The sequence below is a fragment of the Pongo abelii genome, chromosome 17 (assembly GCF_028885655.2).
Source record: "Pongo abelii isolate AG06213 chromosome 17, NHGRI_mPonAbe1-v2.0_pri, whole genome shotgun sequence".
Taxonomy (NCBI): domain Eukaryota; kingdom Metazoa; phylum Chordata; class Mammalia; order Primates; family Hominidae; genus Pongo; species Pongo abelii.
This window is the reverse complement of record NC_072002.2, coordinates 61,421,337-61,442,565: the sequence shown is the minus strand read 5'-3', so window position 1 is coordinate 61,442,565 and position 21,229 is coordinate 61,421,337. Positions and strand designations below refer to the sequence as shown.

The window sequence follows — 21,229 nt, the reverse complement described above, 5'->3', positions numbered from 1 at the left end:
ACCCTTCCTCATTCCACTGCACTCCAGCCTGGATGACACAACCAGAGCACACCTCAAAGAAAACTGCTGTTTGTTTGAAGAAAGGAACTCTTGGCTTTCATACATAAATGCTAACAACTGGTACGTTCCTTAAGTCAAAACACTTTTACTAGAGTCATTCCCAATCTTTTCACCCAGAACCCCTGTGAAAGAATGGCGACACCTTAATCAGCTTATTTAGGTTCTCGATCAGGAAGTCTAAACCTGCCAACCAGAGTTTCTAATTCCCATGAGATGACCGGGTTAACTACCTTGACTTCACCTCCTACCAGCTCCTGCAAGCTTTGGTGAACGTTTGCCTTCTAACTCAGGGCATTTGTTGGCATCACGCGGGCTGGTAGTCACAGGTCCGTGTGCCAGATACGACACACACACATACACACAAACAAAGACACACACACAAACGCACACACACACGCGCGCGCACACACACAAACACGCACGCGCACACACACCCCCCCCCCCCCCATTAAGTAAACCTCGTTCTTAGGCGTTACCGACAGTGAGGGGTAGAGAGAGAAATACAAAGACATAAGCCGCAAGGCAAAACCGAGCAAGGGCAGCAGAAGAGATCAAAGTCCTGTACCCTGGGCTGTCAGCAGCATGGGGGCTGGGAAGCTCCCGGAAGCAGGCACCTGAGTGGATGCCGGTGCACGTCAAAGGAGGCCTTCAAGCCTGAAGAACACGGAAGGAGCCAGAAACGGGGTGCCACAGAGATGCTACCCTTAAGGAAGACAGAAAAGCATCCGTTCCGGGGAAGGGGACATAATCCAGTCAGCGACCGCGTAAAACTCAGACATGTCCGGGCACGGTGACTCGCGCCTGTATTCCCGTGGCTTTGGGAGGTCGAGGCCGGCGGACCACCTGAGGTCAGGAGTTGCAGACCAGCCTGACCAACCTGAGGAAATCCCGTCTCTTCTAAAAAGACGAAACTCGGTTGGGCTTGTTGGCGAGCGCCTGTAATCCCAGCTACTCAGGGGGCTGAGACAGGAGAATCGCTTGAACCCGGGAGGCGGGGTTTGCGGTGAGCCCAGATCCCACCACTGCGCTCCAGGCTGGACAACAGAAGCCAAACTCCGTCTCAAAATTGAAAAACAAAACCTCAGAAAACCTTCCCCAGCAAGGGCCAGAGACAACGCCCGTCCCTATTTCTTGACAGCAATTCAAGAGAGAATCTCAGGTGGCCTGCAAAACTCACAAGAGAGCAGAATATCCTCCCCAAGGCAGAGAAGCCACACGCTCTCTCTGGAGGAGGTGGAGTGGCCACCGATCACCCTGCAGCCCCTTCCCACTCCCAGCCAGAAACCCCAGTCCCTCGGAACCAAATTGTTTTCCACTGGCAACAACCTTCCTTCCTGGAAAATCGTTTCCCCTGCCGAAATGGAGAACAAGCACGAAACAAGCAAACACAACTCAAAACACAAACACAAGGAAGCAATCCGAGCAAGCTCTAGCTCCTCATAGCTCATCGATGCCCCCACTGGCGTGCTACTGAAAACAGCGGCTGCACCCGTTAAACTCATTCATTACTGGAGAACGAGACAGACCTCAGCAGATCCCTGCTCCCACTGCGACACACCCGCTCCAAAAGACAGAAAGGAAACAACCCCCACACAACACATAAACCTGCCCCAGAATAGAATTCAGCATCAACCTAAGGATCCTGCTGTAACATTGCTACACTGACCCAGGACAGCTCAATTCTCTTCCCACCTATTTACAAAACAATCCTCATTCTGGGAGCTCCGGAAGCATGGCCAGTATTGCACTAGGATCCTCTTCGTGAGGTAGCCGGAAGTCTGGAAACACAGCAAATTTACCTATTTCTCTACACAACACGGAGGGTAATTCTCAGAAAAGGCTTAACACCCGAATCCTCATACTTCAAATGGTTGTGTTTTCCCCATTCGGACTGAAAGGTGAGAGTGGAACTCGGCTGCCCAAACCGTGGCGCCGATATCAGCTGCAGGCCAGAGCAAGCCTTTCCGAGGAGATTTTAAACAACCGGTGGGAGCAAGATCCTGAAGCATTTCTTCCAAGATTGGCAGCAGGAGATGAAACCTGGCTCTACCCGGCAGGATCCTGAAGACCAAGCACGAAGCCGTGGCTAGCAAGAGGTGGCAGTGCTCCAGCCGAAGCCACAGAGGAGCAGTCAAGAGCGGAGGTCATGGCCACCGTTTGGGGGGGGATGCCAGAGGGATTCTCCTCGTTGGCTTTCTGGAGGGCCAAACCCTGATCACATCTGCTCACTGGCAGAGCCTTTTCAGAGAGTTAGCCAAAGCTGGAGCGGAGAAGGTCCCCACCAGAGAGTTCTTCTCCACCACGACAACGTTCCTGCTCATGCCTTTCTTCCAACGAGGGCAGCTGGGCAAGACTTGCCATGGGAAATCACGAGGCGTCCACCTTACCGTCCTGATTTGGCGCCTGCTGACTTCTTTTCGTTTCCTTGTCTTAGAAAACCTGTAAAGGGCACCCAGTTTTCTTCAGTTAACAACGGAAGAAAGATTGCATGGAAACAGTTACATTCCCAGGACCCTGGGGGGCTTTAGGGATGGGCTGGACGGCGGGGAGGAGACACTGCTTCCAGAAGGGTCTCGAAGTTGATGGAGACGGGGTCGAGAAGTAAAATACACCTTTTTCATTTTTCTCCCTTAATCCCACTTTTCTACGAATGTTTCCAAGTCCCCTCACACGACGGCAATCCCAGGTAAAGAGTTGTCCTCCTCTGTTGGTTCTCCTTCCTACGATTTTGTCTTGCGGTGTTGTTATTTTCGCTTTTACTCCCAAGGGGATTCTGTCTGTGTCTTTGGGAATCCACAGATGCGGGGGCTGGGAACAAGGAGGGCCAACGGTAGAACTCAGTGGGGTGTGTCCAGGCTGCAATTAACCTAATGAACCTGCCGGGCACAGCAGTCCACCTGGCGTGGACCGTCCCGATTGGCTGCGTTGGGCTGACGGAATGAATTCGTATTGGGGCGGGGCTGCCCAAGGCCCAAGGGGGTCAGGGCTTGAGTCCTGGGTGGGCCCGGGGCTGGCTATATAAGGCCGGGCTCTGGCAGCCCAGCTGCATTCCGCCTCGGACGGCGCAGCGCAGAGGTCACTCCAGGCTGCGGCTCCACATCCCGAGGGACAGAAGCGGGCCTGCTCAGCTGTCTGCAAGGACCGGCGTTCCAGACCAAGTGGCCCGCTGCTCCGAGGACCCAGCTCGCTCCAGGTTGTGGGGACTCCACGCCCCGAGGCCTGCGGTCCGCGAGGACCAGCGCCCCGGAACCAGTGGCCCACTGCTCCGAGGACCGAGCTCGCTCCAGGCTGTGACTCCACATCCCGAGGTCGCTGCCTGGCGACCGGGCAGCGAGGACCGGCCACCCCAGACTTCGTGTCCCGCCGCCCCGAGGACAGAGCCGCGAACGCGAGGACAGCGACGCCTGCACAGCTCTGCTGAGATGGCGGCAGGCTCCACTACGCTGCGCGCAGTGCAGAAGCTGCAGGTGCGTCTGGCCACGAAGACGAACCCCAAAAAGCTGGAGAAATATTTGCAGAAACTCTCCGCCCTGCCCATGACGGCAGACATCCTGGCGGAGACTGGAATCAGAAAGACGGTGAAGCGCCTGCGGAAGCACCAGCACGTGGGCGACTTTGCCAGAGACTTAGCGGCCCGGTGGAAGAAGCTGGTGCTTGTGGACCGAAACACCGGGCCTGACCCACAGGACGCTGAGGACAGCGCTTCCCGACAGCGCCTCGGGGAGGCTCTCCAGGACCAGGAAAAGGCCTGGGGCTTCCCAGAAAACGCGACGGCCCCCAGGAGCCCATCTCACAGCCCTCAGCACGGACGGACAGCACGCAGAACACCTCCGGGACAACAGAGACCTCACCCGAGGTCTCCCAGTCGCGAGCCCAGAGCCGAGAGAAAGCGCCCCAGAATGGCCCCAGCTGATTCCGGCCCCCGTCGGGACCCTCCAACGCGCACCGCTCCCCTCCCGACGCCCGAGGGCCCTGAGCCCGCTGTGCCCGGGAAGCAACCCGGAAGAGGCCACGCTCACGCCGCTCAGGGCGGGCCTCTGCCGGGTCCGGGCTGCCAGGGCCAACCTCAGGGGGAAGCGGTGGCGAGCCACAGCAAGGGGCGCAAATCGTCCCGCTGGGCTTCGGCTCACAAATCGCCTCCTGTCCAGGAAAGCCAGTCAGAGAGGCTGCAGGCGGCCGGCGCTGATTCCGCCGGGCCGAAAACGGTGCCCAGCCTTCTCTTCGCAGAGCTCTGGGACCCCTCAGCGGCCTGGATGCAGGCCAACTACGATCTGCTGTCCGCTTTTGAGGCCATGACCTCCCAGGCAGAGCCAGAAGCACTCTCCGCGCCAACGTTCCAGGAGGAAGCCGCTTTCCCTGGACGCAGAGTGAATGCTAGGCTGCAGGTGTACTCGGGCTCCAGGCCTGCCTGCCAGCTCCAGGTGCTGACGCTGCGCCAGCAGTGCCTCCCGGTGCTTAGAAACAATCCGGACGCCCTCGGCGACGTGGGAGGGGTCGCCTACTCGGTTCTTGAACCCGTTCCGGAAGGGTGGACGCCTGATCAGCTGTATCGCACAGAGAAAGACAACCACGCACTCGCTCGAGAGACAGATGAATTATGGAGGATTCATTGTCTCCAGGACTTCAAGGGAGAAAAGCCGCAGGAGCACGAGTCTTGGCGGGAGCTGTACCTGCGGCTTCGCGACGCCCGAGAGCAGCGGCTGCGAGTAGTGACCACGAAAATCCGATCTGCACTTGAAAACAAACCCAGCGGCCGACAGACAAAGATGATCTGTTTCAACTCTGTGGCCAAGACGCCTTATGATGCTTCCAGGAGGGAAGAGAAGTCTGCAGGAGCCGCTGACCCCGGAAACGGGGAGATCAAGCCAGCCCCCCAGCCCGCAGGAAGCAGCCAGGCTGCCTCCGGCCTCGGGGACGGCGGCGGCGGCGGCGGCGGCGGCGGCGGCAGCAGCAGCAGCAGCAGCAGCAGCAGCAACGTCCTTCACGGGCTCCCTGAGAAGCGGGCCAACCCCTGCCTGAGCAGCAGCAATGAGCACGCGGCGCCCGCGGCCAAGACCCGGAAACAGGCTGCCAAGAAAGTGGCCCCGCTGATGGCCAAGGCAGTTCGAGACTACAAGAGAAGATTCTCCCGACGATAAACTCAGGACTTGCCTGACACATAAAATCTGGGGGGAGGAGGACCAATGCAAAGTCAACGCGGGTTGGGGAACGAAACTTCCAATGGACACCAGGACCCTTGGCTGGGTGCAAAGTTGAGCCTCTGAATTCTGCAGGTGTCAAGCGCTGGCCCTGTGATTTTTGCCTCCCACACCCGGCCACTGCCTCCCTGCTTGGAGGACACCTCAGAATTCAGAAGATATTATGAACGCGTTCGGATCAACTCTGCTTTGGTGGTTCACCGACCGTTTTTTAAACAACGCCCTAGTTGCCATCATAAATCAGGTACGAGATGTGAGAGTCCCTTTTGCCGTTTGTTCTCTCTTCTGAAATCATGGAGCACACAGGGACTTCTTAGACACAAACTCTCAATCCATCAGTTGACACTGATAACTCCGACTACGCAAAATGTCTTGTTACTGTTGTTGTTTTCTTTTAGATAAAAGGCCGGGCATGATCCTCTAATCGTGAGCCATCCTCCTCCGGGAGGCCGAGGAAAGCAGATCGCTTGAGCCCAGGAGGTGGGGACCAGGCTGGGCCAAACGGAGAAGCCCCGTCTCCACAAAAGATACCAAAATTAGCCCGGCGTGGTGGCATGGCCCCTGTGGTCCCAGCTCCTTAAAGGGCTGAGGTGGCAGGATCGCCTGAGCTGGGCAAGCGGAGGTTGCGGTGACCCTTCCTCATTCCACTGCACTCCAGCCTGGATGACACAACCAGAGCACACCTCAAAGAAAACTGCTGTTTGTTTGAAGAAAGGAACTCTTGGCTTTCATACATAAATGCTAACAACTGGTACGTTCCTTAAGTCAAAACACTTTTACTAGAGTCATTCCCAATCTTTTCACCCAGAACCCCTGTGAAAGAATGGCGACACCTTAATCAGCTTATTTAGGTTCTCGATCAGGAAGTCTAAACCTGCCAACCAGAGTTTCTAATTCCCATGAGATGACCGGGTTAACTACCTTGACTTCACCTCCTACCAGCTCCTGCAAGCTTTGGTGAACGTTTGCCTTCTAACTCAGGGCATTTGTTGGCTTCACGCGGGCTGGTAGTCACAGGTCCGTGTGCCAGATACGACACACACACATACACACAAACAAAGACACACACACAAACGCACACACACACGCGCGCGCACACACACAAACACGCACGCGCACACACACACCCCCCCCCCCCCCATTAAGTAAACCTCGTTCTTAGGCGTTACCGACAGTGAGGGGTAGAGAGAGAAATACAAAGACATAAGCCGCAAGGCAAAACCGAGCAAGGGCAGCAGAAGAGATCAAAGTCCTGTACCCTGGGCTGTCAGCAGCATGGGGGCTGGGAAGCTCCTGGAAGCAGGCACCTGAGTGGATGCCGGTGCACGTCAAAGGAGGCCTTCAAGCCTGAAGAACACGGAAGGAGCCAGAAACGGGGTGCCACAGAGATGCCACCCTTAAGGAAGACAGAAAAGCATCCGTTCCGGGGAAGGGGACATAATCCAGTCAGCGACCGCGTAAAACTCAGACATGTCCGGGCACGGTGACTCGCGCCTGTATTCCCGTGGCTTTGGGAGGTCGAGGCCGGCGGACCACCTGAGGTCAGGAGTTGCAGACCAGCCTGACCAACCTGAGGAAATCCCGTCTCTTCTAAAAAGACGAAACTCGGTTGGGCTTGCTGGCGAGCGCCTGTAATCCCAGCTACTCAGGGGGCTGAGACAGGAGAATCGCTTGAACCCGGGAGGCGGGGTTTGCGGTGAGCCCAGATCCCACCACTGCGCTCCAGGCTGGACAACAGAAGCCAAACTCCGTCTCAAAATTGAAAAACAAAACCTCAGAAAACCTTCCCCAGCAAGGGCCAGAGACAACGCCCGTCCCTATTTCTTGACAGCAATTCAAGAGAGAATCTCAGGTGGCCTGCAAAACTCACAAGAGAGCAGAATATCCTCCCCAAGGCAGAGAAGCCACACGCTCTCTCTGGAGGAGGTGGAGTGGCCACCGATCACCCTGCAGCCCCTCCCCACTCCCAGCCAGAAACCCCAGTCCCTCGGAACCAAATTGTTTTCCACTGGCAACAACCTTCCTTCCTGGAAAATCGTTTCCCCTGCCGAAATGGAGAACAAGCACGAAACAAGCAAACACAACTCAAAACACAAACACAAGGAAGCAATCCGAGCAAGCTCTAGCTCCTCATAGCTCATCGATGCCCCCACTGGCGTGCTACTGAAAACAGCGGCTGCACCCGTTAAACTCATTCATTACTGGAGAACGAGACAGACCTCAGCAGATCCCTGCTCCCACTGCGACACACCCGCTCCAAAAGACAGAAAGGAAACAACCCCCACACAACACATAAACCTGCCCCAGAATAGAATTCAGCATCAACCTAAGGATCCTGCTGTAACATTGCTACACTGACCCAGGACAGCTCAATTCTCTTCCCACCTATTTACAAAACAATCCTCATTCTGGGAGCTCCGGAAGCATGGCCAGTATTGCACTAGGATCCTCTTCGTGAGGTAGCCGGAAGTCTGGAAACACAGCAAATTTACCTATTTCTCTACACAACACGGAGGGTAATTCTCAGAAAAGGCTTAACACCCGAATCCTCATACTTCAAATGGTTGTGTTTTCCCCATTCGGACTGAAAGGTGAGAGTGGAACTCGGCTGCCCAAACCGTGGCGCCGATATCAGCTGCAGGCCAGAGCAAGCCTTTCCGAGGAGATTTTAAACAACCGGTGGGAGCAAGATCCTGAAGCATTTCTTCCAAGATTGGCAGCAGGAGATGAAACCTGGCTCTACCCGGCAGGATCCTGAAGACCAAGCACGAAGCCGTGGCTAGCAAGAGGTGGCAGTGCTCCAGCCGAAGCCACAGAGGAGCAGTCAAGAGCGGAGGTCATGGCCACCGTTTGGGGGGGGATGCCAGAGGGATTCTCCTCGTTGGCTTTCTGGAGGGCCAAACCCTGATCACATCTGCTCACTGGCAGAGCCTTTTCAGAGAGTTAGCCAAAGCTGGAGCGGAGAAGGTCCCCACCAGAGAGTTCTTCTCCACCACGACAACGTTCCTGCTCATGCCTTTCTTCCAACGAGGGCAGCTGGGCAAGACTTGCCATGGGAAATCACGAGGCGTCCACCTTACCGTCCTGATTTGGCGCCTGCTGACTTCTTTTCGTTTCCTTGTCTTAGAAAACCTGTAAAGGGCACCCAGTTTTCTTCAGTTAACAACGGAAGAAAGATTGCATGGAAACAGTTACATTCCCAGGACCCTGGGGGGCTTTAGGGATGGGCTGGACGGCGGGGAGGAGACACTGCTTCCAGAAGGGTCTCGAAGTTGATGGAGACGGGGTCGAGAAGTAAAATACACCTTTTTCATTTTTCTCCCTTAATCCCACTTTTCTACGAATGTTTCCAAGTCCCCTCACACGACGGCAATCCCAGGTAAAGAGTTGTCCTCCTCTGTTGGTTCTCCTTCCTACGATTTTGTCTTGCGGTGTTGTTATTTTCGCTTTTACTCCCAAGGGGATTCTGTCTGTGTCTTTGGGAATCCACAGATGCGGGGGCTGGGAACAAGGAGGGCCAACGGTAGAACTCAGTGGGGTGTGTCCAGGCTGCAATTAACCTAATGAACCTGCCGGGCACAGCAGTCCACCTGGCGTGGACCGTCCCGATTGGCTGCGTTGGGCTGACGGAATGAATTCGTATTGGGGCGGGGCTGCCCAAGGCCCAAGGGGGTCAGGGCTTGAGTCCTGGGTGGGCCCGGGGCTGGCTATATAAGGCCGGGCTCTGGCAGCCCAGCTGCATTCCGCCTCGGACGGCGCAGCGCAGAGGTCACTCCAGGCTGCGGCTCCACATCCCGAGGGACAGAAGCGGGCCTGCTCAGCTGTCTGCAAGGACCGGCGTTCCAGACCAAGTGGCCCGCTGCTCCGAGGACCCAGCTCGCTCCAGGTTGTGGGGACTCCACGCCCCGAGGCCTGCGGTCCGCGAGGACCAGCGCCCCGGAACCAGTGGCCCACTGCTCCGAGGACCGAGCTCGCTCCAGGCTGTGACTCCACATCCCGAGGTCGCTGCCTGGCGACCGGGCAGCGAGGACCGGCCACCCCAGACTTCGTGTCCCGCCGCCCCGAGGACAGAGCCGCGAACGCGAGGACAGCAACGCCTGCACAGCTCTGCTGAGATGGCGGCAGGCTCCACTACGCTGCGCGCAGTGCAGAAGCTGCAGGTGCGTCTGGCCACGAAGACGAACCCCAAAAAGCTGGAGAAATATTTGCAGAAACTCTCCGCCCTGCCCATGACGGCAGACATCCTGGCGGAGACTGGAATCAGAAAGACGGTGAAGCGCCTGCGGAAGCACCAGCACGTGGGCGACTTTGCCAGAGACTTAGCGGCCCGGTGGAAGAAGCTGGTGCTTGTGGACCGAAACACCGGGCCTGACCCACAGGACGCTGAGGACAGCGCTTCCCGACAGCGCCTCGGGGAGGCTCTCCAGGACCAGGAAAAGGCCTGGGGCTTCCCAGAAAACGCGACGGCCCCCAGGAGCCCATCTCACAGCCCTCAGCACGGACGGACAGCACGCAGAACACCTCCGGGACAACAGAGACCTCACCCGAGGTCTCCCAGTCGCGAGCCCAGAGCCGAGAGAAAGCGCCCCAGAATGGCCCCAGCTGATTCCGGCCCCCGTCGGGACCCTCCAACGCGCACCGCTCCCCTCCCGACGCCCGAGGGCCCTGAGCCCGCTGTGCCCGGGAAGCAACCCGGAAGAGGCCACGCTCACGCCGCTCAGGGCGGGCCTCTGCCGGGTCCGGGCTGCCAGGGCCAACCTCAGGGGGAAGCGGTGGCGAGCCACAGCAAGGGGCGCAAATCGTCCCGCTGGGCTTCGGCTCACAAATCGCCTCCTGTCCAGGAAAGCCAGTCAGAGAGGCTGCAGGCGGCCGGCGCTGATTCCGCCGGGCCGAAAACGGTGCCCAGCCTTCTCTTCGCAGAGCTCTGGGACCCCTCAGCGGCCTGGATGCAGGCCAACTACGATCTGCTGTCCGCTTTTGAGGCCATGACCTCCCAGGCAGAGCCAGAAGCACTCTCCGCGCCAACGTTCCAGGAGGAAGCCGCTTTCCCTGGACGCAGAGTGAATGCTAGGCTGCAGGTGTACTCGGGCTCCAGGCCTGCCTGCCAGCTCCAGGTGCTGACGCTGCGCCAGCAGTGCCTCCCGGTGCTTAGAAACAATCCGGACGCCCTCGGCGACGTGGGAGGGGTCGCCTACTCGGTTCTTGAACCCGTTCCGGAAGGGTGGACGCCTGATCAGCTGTATCGCACAGAGAAAGACAACCACGCACTCGCTCGAGAGACAGATGAATTATGGAGGATTCATTGTCTCCAGGACTTCAAGGGAGAAAAGCCGCAGGAGCACGAGTCTTGGCGGGAGCTGTACCTGCGGCTTCGCGACGCCCGAGAGCAGCGGCTGCGAGTAGTGACCACGAAAATCCGATCTGCACTTGAAAACAAACCCAGCGGCCGACAGACAAAGATGATCTGTTTCAACTCTGTGGCCAAGACGCCTTATGATGCTTCCAGGAGGGAAGAGAAGTCTGCAGGAGCCGCTGACCCCGGAAACGGGGAGATCAAGCCAGCCCCCCAGCCCGCAGGAAGCAGCCAGGCTGCCTCCGGCCTCGGGGACGGCGGCGGCGGCGGCGGCGGCGGCGGCGGCAGCAGCAGCAGCAGCAGCAGCAGCAGCAACGTCCTTCACGGGCTCCCTGAGAAGCGGGCCAACCCCTGCCTGAGCAGCAGCAATGAGCACGCGGCGCCCGCGGCCAAGACCCGGAAACAGGCTGCCAAGAAAGTGGCCCCGCTGATGGCCAAGGCAGTTCGAGACTACAAGAGAAGATTCTCCCGACGATAAACTCAGGACTTGCCTGACACATAAAATCTGGGGGGAGGAGGACCAATGCAAAGTCAACGCGGGTTGGGGAACGAAACTTCCAATGGACACCAGGACCCTTGGCTGGGTGCAAAGTTGAGCCTCTGAATTCTGCAGGTGTCAAGCGCTGGCCCTGTGATTTTTGCCTCCCACACCCGGCCACTGCCTCCCTGCTTGGAGGACACCTCAGAATTCAGAAGATATTATGAACGCGTTCGGATCAACTCTGCTTTGGTGGTTCACCGACCGTTTTTTAAACAACGCCCTAGTTGCCATCATAAATCAGGTACGAGATGTGAGAGTCCCTTTTGCCGTTTGTTCTCTCTTCTGAAATCATGGAGCACACAGGGACTTCTTAGACACAAACTCTCAATCCATCAGTTGACACTGATAACTCCGACTACGCAAAATGTCTTGTTACTGTTGTTGTTTTCTTTTAGATAAAAGGCCGGGCATGATCCTCTAATCGTGAGCCATCCTCCTCCGGGAGGCCGAGGAAAGCAGATCGCTTGAGCCCAGGAGGTGGGGACCAGGCTGGGCCAAACGGAGAAGCCCCGTCTCCACAAAAGATACCAAAATTAGCCCGGCGTGGTGGCACGGCCCCTGTGGTCCCAGCTCCTTAAAGGGCTGAGGTGGCAGGATCGCCTGAGCTGGGCAAGCGGAGGTTGCGGTGACCCTTCCTCATTCCACTGCACTCCAGCCTGGATGACACAACCAGAGCACACCTCAAAGAAAACTGCTGTTTGTTTGAAGAAAGGAACTCTTGGCTTTCATACATAAATGCTAACAACTGGTACGTTCCTTAAGTCAAAACACTTTTACTAGAGTCATTCCCAATCTTTTCACCCAGAACCCCTGTGAAAGAATGGCGACACCTTAATCAGCTTATTTAGGTTCTCGATCAGGAAGTCTAAACCTGCCAACCAGAGTTTCTAATTCCCATGAGATGACCGGGTTAACTACCTTGACTTCACCTCCTACCAGCTCCTGCAAGCTTTGGTGAACGTTTGCCTTCTAACTCAGGGCATTTGTTGGCTTCACGCGGGCTGGTAGTCACAGGTCCGTGTGCCAGATACGACACACACACATACACACAAACAAAGACACACACACAAACGCACACACACACGCGCGCGCACACACACAAACACGCACGCGCACACACACCCCCACCCCCCCCCCATTAAGTAAACCTCGTTCTTAGGCGTTACCGACAGTGAGGGGTAGAGAGAGAAATACAAAGACATAAGCCGCAAGGCAAAACCGAGCAAGGGCAGCAGAAGAGATCAAAGTCCTGTACCCTGGGCTGTCAGCAGCATGGGGGCTGGGAAGCTCCCGGAAGCAGGCACCTGAGTGGATGCCGGTGCACGTCAAAGGAGGCCTTCAAGCCTGAAGAACACGGAAGGAGCCAGAAACGGGGTGCCACAGAGATGCTACCCTTAAGGAAGACAGAAAAGCATCCGTTCCGGGGAAGGGGACATAATCCAGTCAGCGACCGCGTAAAACTCAGACATGTCCGGGCACGGTGACTCGCGCCTGTATTCCCGTGGCTTTGGGAGGTCGAGGCCGGCGGACCACCTGAGGTCAGGAGTTGCAGACCAGCCTGACCAACCTGAGGAAATCCCGTCTCTTCTAAAAAGACGAAACTCGGTTGGGCTTGCTGGCGAGCGCCTGTAATCCCAGCTACTCAGGGGGCTGAGACAGGAGAATCGCTTGAACCCGGGAGGCGGGGTTTGCGGTGAGCCCAGATCCCACCACTGCGCTCCAGGCTGGACAACAGAAGCCAAACTCCGTCTCAAAATTGAAAAACAAAACCTCAGAAAACCTTCCCCAGCAAGGGCCAGAGACAACGCCCGTCCCTATTTCTTGACAGCAATTCAAGAGAGAATCTCAGGTGGCCTGCAAAACTCACAAGAGAGCAGAATATCCTCCCCAAGGCAGAGAAGCCACACGCTCTCTCTGGAGGAGGTGGAGTGGCCACCGATCACCCTGCAGCCCCTCCCCACTCCCAGCCAGAAACCCCAGTCCCTCGGAACCAAATTGTTTTCCACTGGCAACAACCTTCCTTCCTGGAAAATCGTTTCCCCTGCCGAAATGGAGAACAAGCACGAAACAAGCAAACACAACTCAAAACACAAACACAAGGAAGCAATCCGAGCAAGCTCTAGCTCCTCATAGCTCATCGATGCCCCCACTGGCGTGCTACTGAAAACAGCGGCTGCACCCGTTAAACTCATTCATTACTGGAGAACGAGACAGACCTCAGCAGATCCCTGCTCCCACTGCGACACACCCGCTCCAAAAGACAGAAAGGAAACAACCCCCACACAACACATAAACCTGCCCCAGAATAGAATTCAGCATCAACCTAAGGATCCTGCTGTAACATTGCTACACTGACCCAGGACAGCTCAATTCTCTTCCCACCTATTTACAAAACAATCCTCATTCTGGGAGCTCCGGAAGCATGGCCAGTATTGCACTAGGATCCTCTTCGTGAGGTAGCCGGAAGTCTGGAAACACAGCAAATTTACCTATTTCTCTACACAACACGGAGGGTAATTCTCAGAAAAGGCTTAACACCCGAATCCTCATACTTCAAATGGTTGTGTTTTCCCCATTCGGACTGAAACGTGAGAGTGGAACTCGGCTGCCCAAACCGTGGCGCCGATATCAGCTGCAGGCCAGAGCAAGCCTTTCCGAGGAGATTTTAAACAACCGGTGGGAGCAAGATCCTGAAGCATTTCTTCCAAGATTGGCAGCAGGAGATGAAACCTGGCTCTACCCGGCAGGATCCTGAAGACCAAGCACGAAGCCGTGGCTAGCAAGAGGTGGCAGTGCTCCAGCCGAAGCCACAGAGGAGCAGTCAAGAGCGGAGGTCATGGCCACCGTTTGGGGGGGGATGCCAGAGGGATTCTCCTCGTTGGCTTTCTGGAGGGCCAAACCCTGATCACATCTGCTCACTGGCAGAGCCTTTTCAGAGAGTTAGCCAAAGCTGGAGCGGAGAAGGTCCCCACCAGAGAGTTCTTCTCCACCACGACAACGTTCCTGCTCATGCCTTTCTTCCAACGAGGGCAGCTGGGCAAGACTTGCCATGGGAAATCACGAGGCGTCCACCTTACCGTCCTGATTTGGCGCCTGCTGACTTCTTTTCGTTTCCTTGTCTTAGAAAACCTGTAAAGGGCACCCAGTTTTCTTCAGTTAACAACGGAAGAAAGATTGCATGGAAACAGTTACATTCCCAGGACCCTGGGGGGCTTTAGGGATGGGCTGGACGGCGGGGAGGAGACACTGCTTCCAGAAGGGTCTCGAAGTTGATGGAGACGGGGTCGAGAAGTAAAATACACCTTTTTCATTTTTCTCCCTTAATCCCACTTTTCTACGAATGTTTCCAAGTCCCCTCACACGACGGCAATCCCAGGTAAAGAGTTGTCCTCCTCTGTTGGTTCTCCTTCCTACGATTTTGTCTTGCGGTGTTGTTATTTTCGCTTTTACTCCCAAGGGGATTCTGTCTGTGTCTTTGGGAATCCACAGATGCGGGGGCTGGGAACAAGGAGGGCCAACGGTAGAACTCAGTGGGGTGTGTCCAGGCTGCAATTAACCTAATGAACCTGCCGGGCACAGCAGTCCACCTGGCGTGGACCGTCCCGATTGGCTGCGTTGGGCTGACGGAATGAATTCGTATTGGGGCGGGGCTGCCCAAGGCCCAAGGGGGTCAGGGCTTGAGTCCTGGGTGGGCCCGGGGCTGGCTATATAAGGCCGGGCTCTGGCAGCCCAGCTGCATTCCGCCTCGGACGGCGCAGCGCAGAGGTCACTCCAGGCTGCGGCTCCACATCCCGAGGGACAGAAGCGGGCCTGCTCAGCTGTCTGCAAGGACCGGCGTTCCAGACCAAGTGGCCCGCTGCTCCGAGGACCCAGCTCGCTCCAGGTTGTGGGGACTCCACGCCCCGAGGCCTGCGGTCCGCGAGGACCAGCGCCCCGGAACCAGTGGCCCACTGCTCCGAGGACCGAGCTCGCTCCAGGCTGTGACTCCACATCCCGAGGTCGCTGCCTGGCGACCGGGCAGCGAGGACCGGCCACCCCAGACTTCGTGTCCCGCCGCCCCGAGGACAGAGCCGCGAACGCGAGGACAGCGACGCCTGCACAGCTCTGCTGAGATGGCGGCAGGCTCCACTACGCTGCGCGCAGTGCAGAAGCTGCAGGTGCGTCTGGCCACGAAGACGAACCCCAAAAAGCTGGAGAAATATTTGCAGAAACTCTCCGCCCTGCCCATGACGGCAGACATCCTGGCGGAGACTGGAATCAGAAAGACGGTGAAGCGCCTGCGGAAGCACCAGCACGTGGGCGACTTTGCCAGAGACTTAGCGGCCCGGTGGAAGAAGCTGGTGCTTGTGGACCGAAACACCGGGCCTGACCCACAGGACGCTGAGGACAGCGCTTCCCGACAGCGCCTCGGGGAGGCTCTCCAGGACCAGGAAAAGGCCTGGGGCTTCCCAGAAAACGCGACGGCCCCCAGGAGCCCATCTCACAGCCCTCAGCACGGACGGACAGCACGCAGAACACCTCCGGGACAACAGAGACCTCACCCGAGGTCTCCCAGTCGCGAGCCCAGAGCCGAGAGAAAGCGCCCCAGAATGGCCCCAGCTGATTCCGGCCCCCGTCGGGACCCTCCAACGCGCACCGCTCCCCTCCCGACGCCCGAGGGCCCTGAGCCCGCTGTGCCCGGGAAGCAACCCGGAAGAGGCCACGCTCACGCCGCTCAGGGCGGGCCTCTGCCGGGTCCGGGCTGCCAGGGCCAACCTCAGGGGGAAGCGGTGGCGAGCCACAGCAAGGGGCGCAAATCGTCCCGCTGGGCTTCGGCTCACAAATCGCCTCCTGTCCAGGAAAGCCAGTCAGAGAGGCTGCAGGCGGCCGGCGCTGATTCCGCCGGGCCGAAAACGGTGCCCAGCCTTCTCTTCGCAGAGCTCTGGGACCCCTCAGCGGCCTGGATGCAGGCCAACTACGATCTGCTGTCCGCTTTTGAGGCCATGACCTCCCAGGCAGAGCCAGAAGCACTCTCCGCGCCAACGTTCCAGGAGGAAGCCGCTTTCCCTGGACGCAGAGTGAATGCTAGGCTGCAGGTGTACTCGGGCTCCAGGCCTGCCTGCCAGCTCCAGGTGCTGACGCTGCGCCAGCAGTGCCTCCCGGTGCTTAGAAACAATCCGGACGCCCTCGGCGACGTGGGAGGGGTCGCCTACTCGGTTCTTGAACCCGTTCCGGAAGGGTGGACGCCTGATCAGCTGTATCGCACAGAGAAAGACAACCACGCACTCGCTCGAGAGACAGATGAATTATGGAGGATTCATTGTCTCCAGGACTTCAAGGGAGAAAAGCCGCAGGAGCACGAGTCTTGGCGGGAGCTGTACCTGCGGCTTCGCGACGCCCGAGAGCAGCGGCTGCGAGTAGTGACCACGAAAATCCGATCTGCACTTGAAAACAAACCCAGCGGCCGACAGACAAAGATGATCTGTTTCAACTCTGTGGCCAAGACGCCTTATGATGCTTCCAGGAGGGAAGAGAAGTCTGCAGGAGCCGCTGACCCCGGAAACGGGGAGATCAAGCCAGCCCCCCAGCCCGCAGGAAGCAGCCAGGCTGCCTCCGGCCTCGGGGACGGCGGCGGCGGCGGCGGCGGCGGCGGCGGCAGCAGCAGCAGCAGCAGCAGCAGCAGCAACGTCCTTCACGGGCTCCCTGAGAAGCGGGCCAACCCCTGCCTGAGCAGCAGCAATGAGCACGCGGCGCCCGCGGCCAAGACCCGGAAACAGGCTGCCAAGAAAGTGGCCCCGCTGATGGCCAAGGCAGTTCGAGACTACAAGAGAAGATTCTCCCGACGATAAACTCAGGACTTGCCTGACACATAAAATCTGGGGGGAGGAGGACCAATGCAAAGTCAACGCGGGTTGGGGAACGAAACTTCCAATGGACACCAGGACCCTTGGCTGGGTGCAAAGTTGAGCCTCTGAATTCTGCAGGTGTCAAGCGCTGGCCCTGTGATTTTTGCCTCCCACACCCGGCCACTGCCTCCCTGCTTGGAGGACACCTCAGAATTCAGAAGATATTATGAACGCGTTCGGATCAACTCTGCTTTGGTGGTTCACCGACCGTTTTTTAAACAACGCCCTAGTTGCCATCATAAATCAGGTACGAGATGTGAGAGTCCCTTTTGCCGTTTGTTCTCTCTTCTGAAATCATGGAGCACACAGGGACTTCTTAGACACAAACTCTCAATCCATCAGTTGACACTGATAACTCCGACTACGCAAAATGTCTTGTTACTGTTGTTGTTTTCTTTTAGATAAAAGGCCGGGCATGATCCTCTAATCGTGAGCCATCCTCCTCCGGGAGGCCGAGGAAAGCAGATCGCTTGAGCCCAGGAGGTGGGGACCAGGCTGGGCCAAACGGAGAAGCCCCGTCTCCACAAAAGATACCAAAATTAGCCCGGCGTGGTGGCATGGCCCCTGTGGTCCCAGCTCCTTAAAGGGCTGAGGTGGCAGGATCGCCTGAGCTGGGCAAGCGGAGGTTGCGGTGACCCTTCCTCATTCCACTGCACTCCAGCCTGGATGACACAACCAGAGCACACCTCAAAGAAAACTGCTGTTTGTTTGAAGAAAGGAACTCTTGGCTTTCATACATAAATGCTAACAACTGGTACGTTCCTTAAGTCAAAACACTTTTACTAGAGTCATTCCCAATCTTTTCACCCAGAACCCCTGTGAAAGAATGGCGACACCTTAATCAGCTTATTTAGGTTCTCGATCAGGAAGTCTAAACCTGCCAACCAGAGTTTCTAATTCCCATGAGATGACCGGGTTAACTACCTTGACTTCACCTCCTACCAGCTCCTGCAAGCTTTGGTGAACGTTTGCCTTCTAACTCAGGGCATTTGTTGGCTTCACGCGGGCTGGTAGTCACAGGTCCGTGTGCCAGATACGACACACACACATACACACAAACAAAGACACACACACAAACGCACACACACACGCGCGCGCACACACACAAACACGCACGCGCACACACACACCCCCCCCCCCCCCATTAAGTAAACCTCGTTCTTAGGCGTTACCGACAGTGAGGGGTAGAGAGAGAAATACAAAGACATAAGCCGCAAGGCAAAACCGAGCAAGGGCAGCAGAAGAGATCAAAGTCCTGTACCCTGGGCTGTCAGCAGCATGGGGGCTGGGAAGCTCCTGGAAGCAGGCACCTGAGTGGATGCCGGTGCACGTCAAAGGAGGCCTTCAAGCCTGAAGAACACGGAAGGAGCCAGAAACGGGGTGCCACAGAGATGCCACCCTTAAGGAAGACAGAAAAGCATCCGTTCCGGGGAAGGGGACATAATCCAGTCAGCGACCGCGTAAAACTCAGACATGTCCGGGCACGGTGACTCGCGCCTGTATTCCCGTGGCTTTGGGAGGTCGAGGCCGGCGGACCACCTGAGGTCAGGAGTTGCAGACCAGCCTGACCAACCTGAGGAAATCCCGTCTCTTCTAAAAAGACGAAACTCGGTTGGGCTTGCTGGCGAGCGCCTGTAATCCCAGCTACTCAGGGGGCTGAGACAGGAGAATCGCTTGAACCCGGGAGGCGGGGTTTGCGGTGAGCCCAGATCCCACCACTGCGCTCCAGGCTGGACAACAGAAGCCAAACTCCGTCTCAAAATTGAAAAACAAAACCTCAGAAAACCTTCCCCAGCAAGGGCCAGAGACAACGCCCGTCCCTATTTCTTGACAGCAATTCAAGAGAGAATCTCAGGTGGCCTGCAAAACTCACAAGAGAGCAGAATATCCTCCCCAAGGCAGAGAAGCCACACGCTCTCTCTGGAGGAGGTGGAGTGGCCACCGATCACCCTGCAGCCCCTCCCCACTCCCAGCCAGAAACCCCAGTCCCTCGGAACCAAATTGTTTTCCACTGGCAACAACCTTCCTTCCTGGAAAATCGTTTCCCCTGCCGAAATGGAGAACAAGCACGAAACAAGCAAACACAACTCAAAACACAAACACAAGGAAGCAATCCGAGCAAGCTCTAGCTCCTCATAGCTCATCGATGCCCCCACTGGCGTGCTACTGAAAACAGCGGCTGCACCCGTTAAACTCATTCATTACTGGAGAACGAGACAGACCTCAGCAGATCCCTGCTCCCACTGCGACACACCCGCTCCAAAAGACAGAAAGGAAACAACCCCCACACAACACATAAACCTGCCCCAGAATAGAATTCAGCATCAACCTAAGGATCCTGCTGTAACATTGCTACACTGACCCAGGACAGCTCAATTCTCTTCCCACCTATTTACAAAACAATCCTCATTCTGGGAGCTCCGGAAGCATGGCCAGTATTGCACTAGGATCCTCTTCGTGAGGTAGCCGGAAGTCTGGAAACACAGCAAATTTACCTATTTCTCTACACAACACGGAGGGTAATTCTCAGAAAAGGCTTAACACCCGAATCCTCATACTTCAAATGGTTGTGTTTTCCCCATTCGGACTGAAAGGTGAGAGTGGAACTCGGCTGCCCAAACCGTGGCGCCGATATCAGCTGCAGGCCAGAGCAAGCCTTTCCGAGGAGATTTTAAACAACCGGTGGGAGCAAGATCCTGAAGCATTTCTTCCAAGATTGGCAGCAGGAGATGAAACCTGGCTCTACCCGGCAGGATCCTGAAGACCAAGCACGAAGCCGTGGCTAGCAAGAGGTGGCAGTGCTCCAGCCGAAGCCACAGAGGAGCAGTCAAGAGCGGAGGTCATGGCCACCGTTTGGGGGGGGATGCCAGAGGGATTCTCCTCGTTGGCTTTCTGGAGGGCCAAACCCTGATCACATCTGCTCACTGGCAGAGCCTTTTCAGAGAGTTAGCCAAAGCTGGAGCGGAGAAGGTCCCCACCAGAGAGTTCTTCTCCACCACGACAACGTTCCTGCTCATGCCTTTCTTCCAACGAGGGCAGCTGGGCAAGACTTGCCATGGGAAATCACGAGGCGTCCACCTTACCGTCCTGATTTGGCGCCTGCTGACTTCTTTTCGTTTCCTTGTCTTAGAAAACCTGTAAAGGGCACCCAGTTTTCTTCAGTTAACAACGGAAGAAAGATTGCATGGAAACAGTTACATTCCCAGGACCCTGGGGGGCTTTAGGGATGGGCTGGACGGCGGGGAGGAGACACTGCTTCCAGAAGGGTCTCGAAGTTGATGGAGACGGGGTCGAGAAGTAAAATACACCTTTTTCATTTTTCTCCCTTAATCCCACTTTTCTACGAATGTTTCCAAGTCCCCTCACACGACGGCAATCCCAGGTAAAGAGTTGTCCTCCTCTGTTGGTTCTCCTTCCTACGATTTTGTCTTGCGGTGTTGTTATTTTCGCTTTTACTCCCAAGGGGATTCTGTCTGTGTCTTTGGGAATCCACAGATGCGGGGGCTGGGAACAAGGAGGGCCAACGGTAGAACTCAGTGGGGTGTGTCCAGGCTGCAATTAACCTAATGAACCTGCCGGGCACAGCAGTCCACCTGGCGTGGACCGTCCCGATTGGCTGCGTTGGGCTGACGGAATGAATTCGTATTGGGGCGGGGCTGCCCAAGGCCCAAGGGGGTCAGGGCTTGAGTCCTGGGTGGGCCCGGGGCTGGCTATATAAGGCCGGGCTCTGGCAGCCCAGCTGCATTCCGCCTCGGACGGCGCAGCGCAGAGGTCACTCCAGGCTGCGGCTCCACATCCCGAGGGACAGAAGCGGGCCTGCTCAGCTGTCTGCAAGGACCGGCGTTCCAGACCAAGTGGCCCGCTGCTCCGAGGACCCAGCTCGCTCCAGGTTGTGGGGACTCCACGCCCCGAGGCCTGCGGTCCGCGAGGACCAGCGCCCCGGAACCAGTGGCCCACTGCTCCGAGGACCGAGCTCGCTCCAGGCTGTGACTCCACATCCCGAGGTCGCTGCCTGGCGACCGGGCAGCGAGGACCGGCCACCCCAGACTTCGTGTCCCGCCGCCCCGAGGACAGAGCCGCGAACGCGAGGACAGCGACGCCTGCACAGCTCTGCTGAGATGGCGGCAGGCTCCACTACGCTGCGCGCAGTGCAGAAGCTGCAGGTGCGTCTGGCCACGAAGACGAACCCCAA

The 21,229-nt window shown here is 57.1% G+C and overlaps 4 protein-coding genes across 8 annotated transcripts in view; 3 read left to right on the top strand and 1 right to left on the bottom strand.

The window, feature by feature from the left end:
• KATNAL2 (katanin catalytic subunit A1 like 2) overlaps positions 1–21,229 on the bottom strand; it is a 495,511-nt gene that overhangs the window by 424,770 nt on the left and 49,512 nt on the right. The gene's annotated exons all lie outside the window — the stretch shown is intronic.
• Positions 3,483–5,198, top strand: LOC134760337 (elongin-A3). Its single transcript, XM_063717007.1, has 2 exons — positions 3,483–5,004; positions 5,080–5,198. Exons 1-2 carry the CDS (start codon positions 3,483–3,485, stop codon positions 5,196–5,198), a joined length of 1,641 nt encoding a protein of 546 aa, XP_063573077.1.
• On the top strand, positions 9,374–11,089 carry LOC134760336 (elongin-A3). The gene is made up of 2 exons (XM_063717006.1): positions 9,374–10,895; positions 10,971–11,089. The coding sequence occupies exons 1-2, from the start codon at positions 9,374–9,376 to the stop codon at positions 11,087–11,089; spliced, it is 1,641 nt and encodes a 546-aa protein (XP_063573076.1).
• LOC134760335 (elongin-A3) lies at positions 15,265–16,980 on the top strand. Its single transcript, XM_063717005.1, has 2 exons — positions 15,265–16,786; positions 16,862–16,980. The coding sequence occupies exons 1-2, from the start codon at positions 15,265–15,267 to the stop codon at positions 16,978–16,980; spliced, it is 1,641 nt and encodes a 546-aa protein (XP_063573075.1).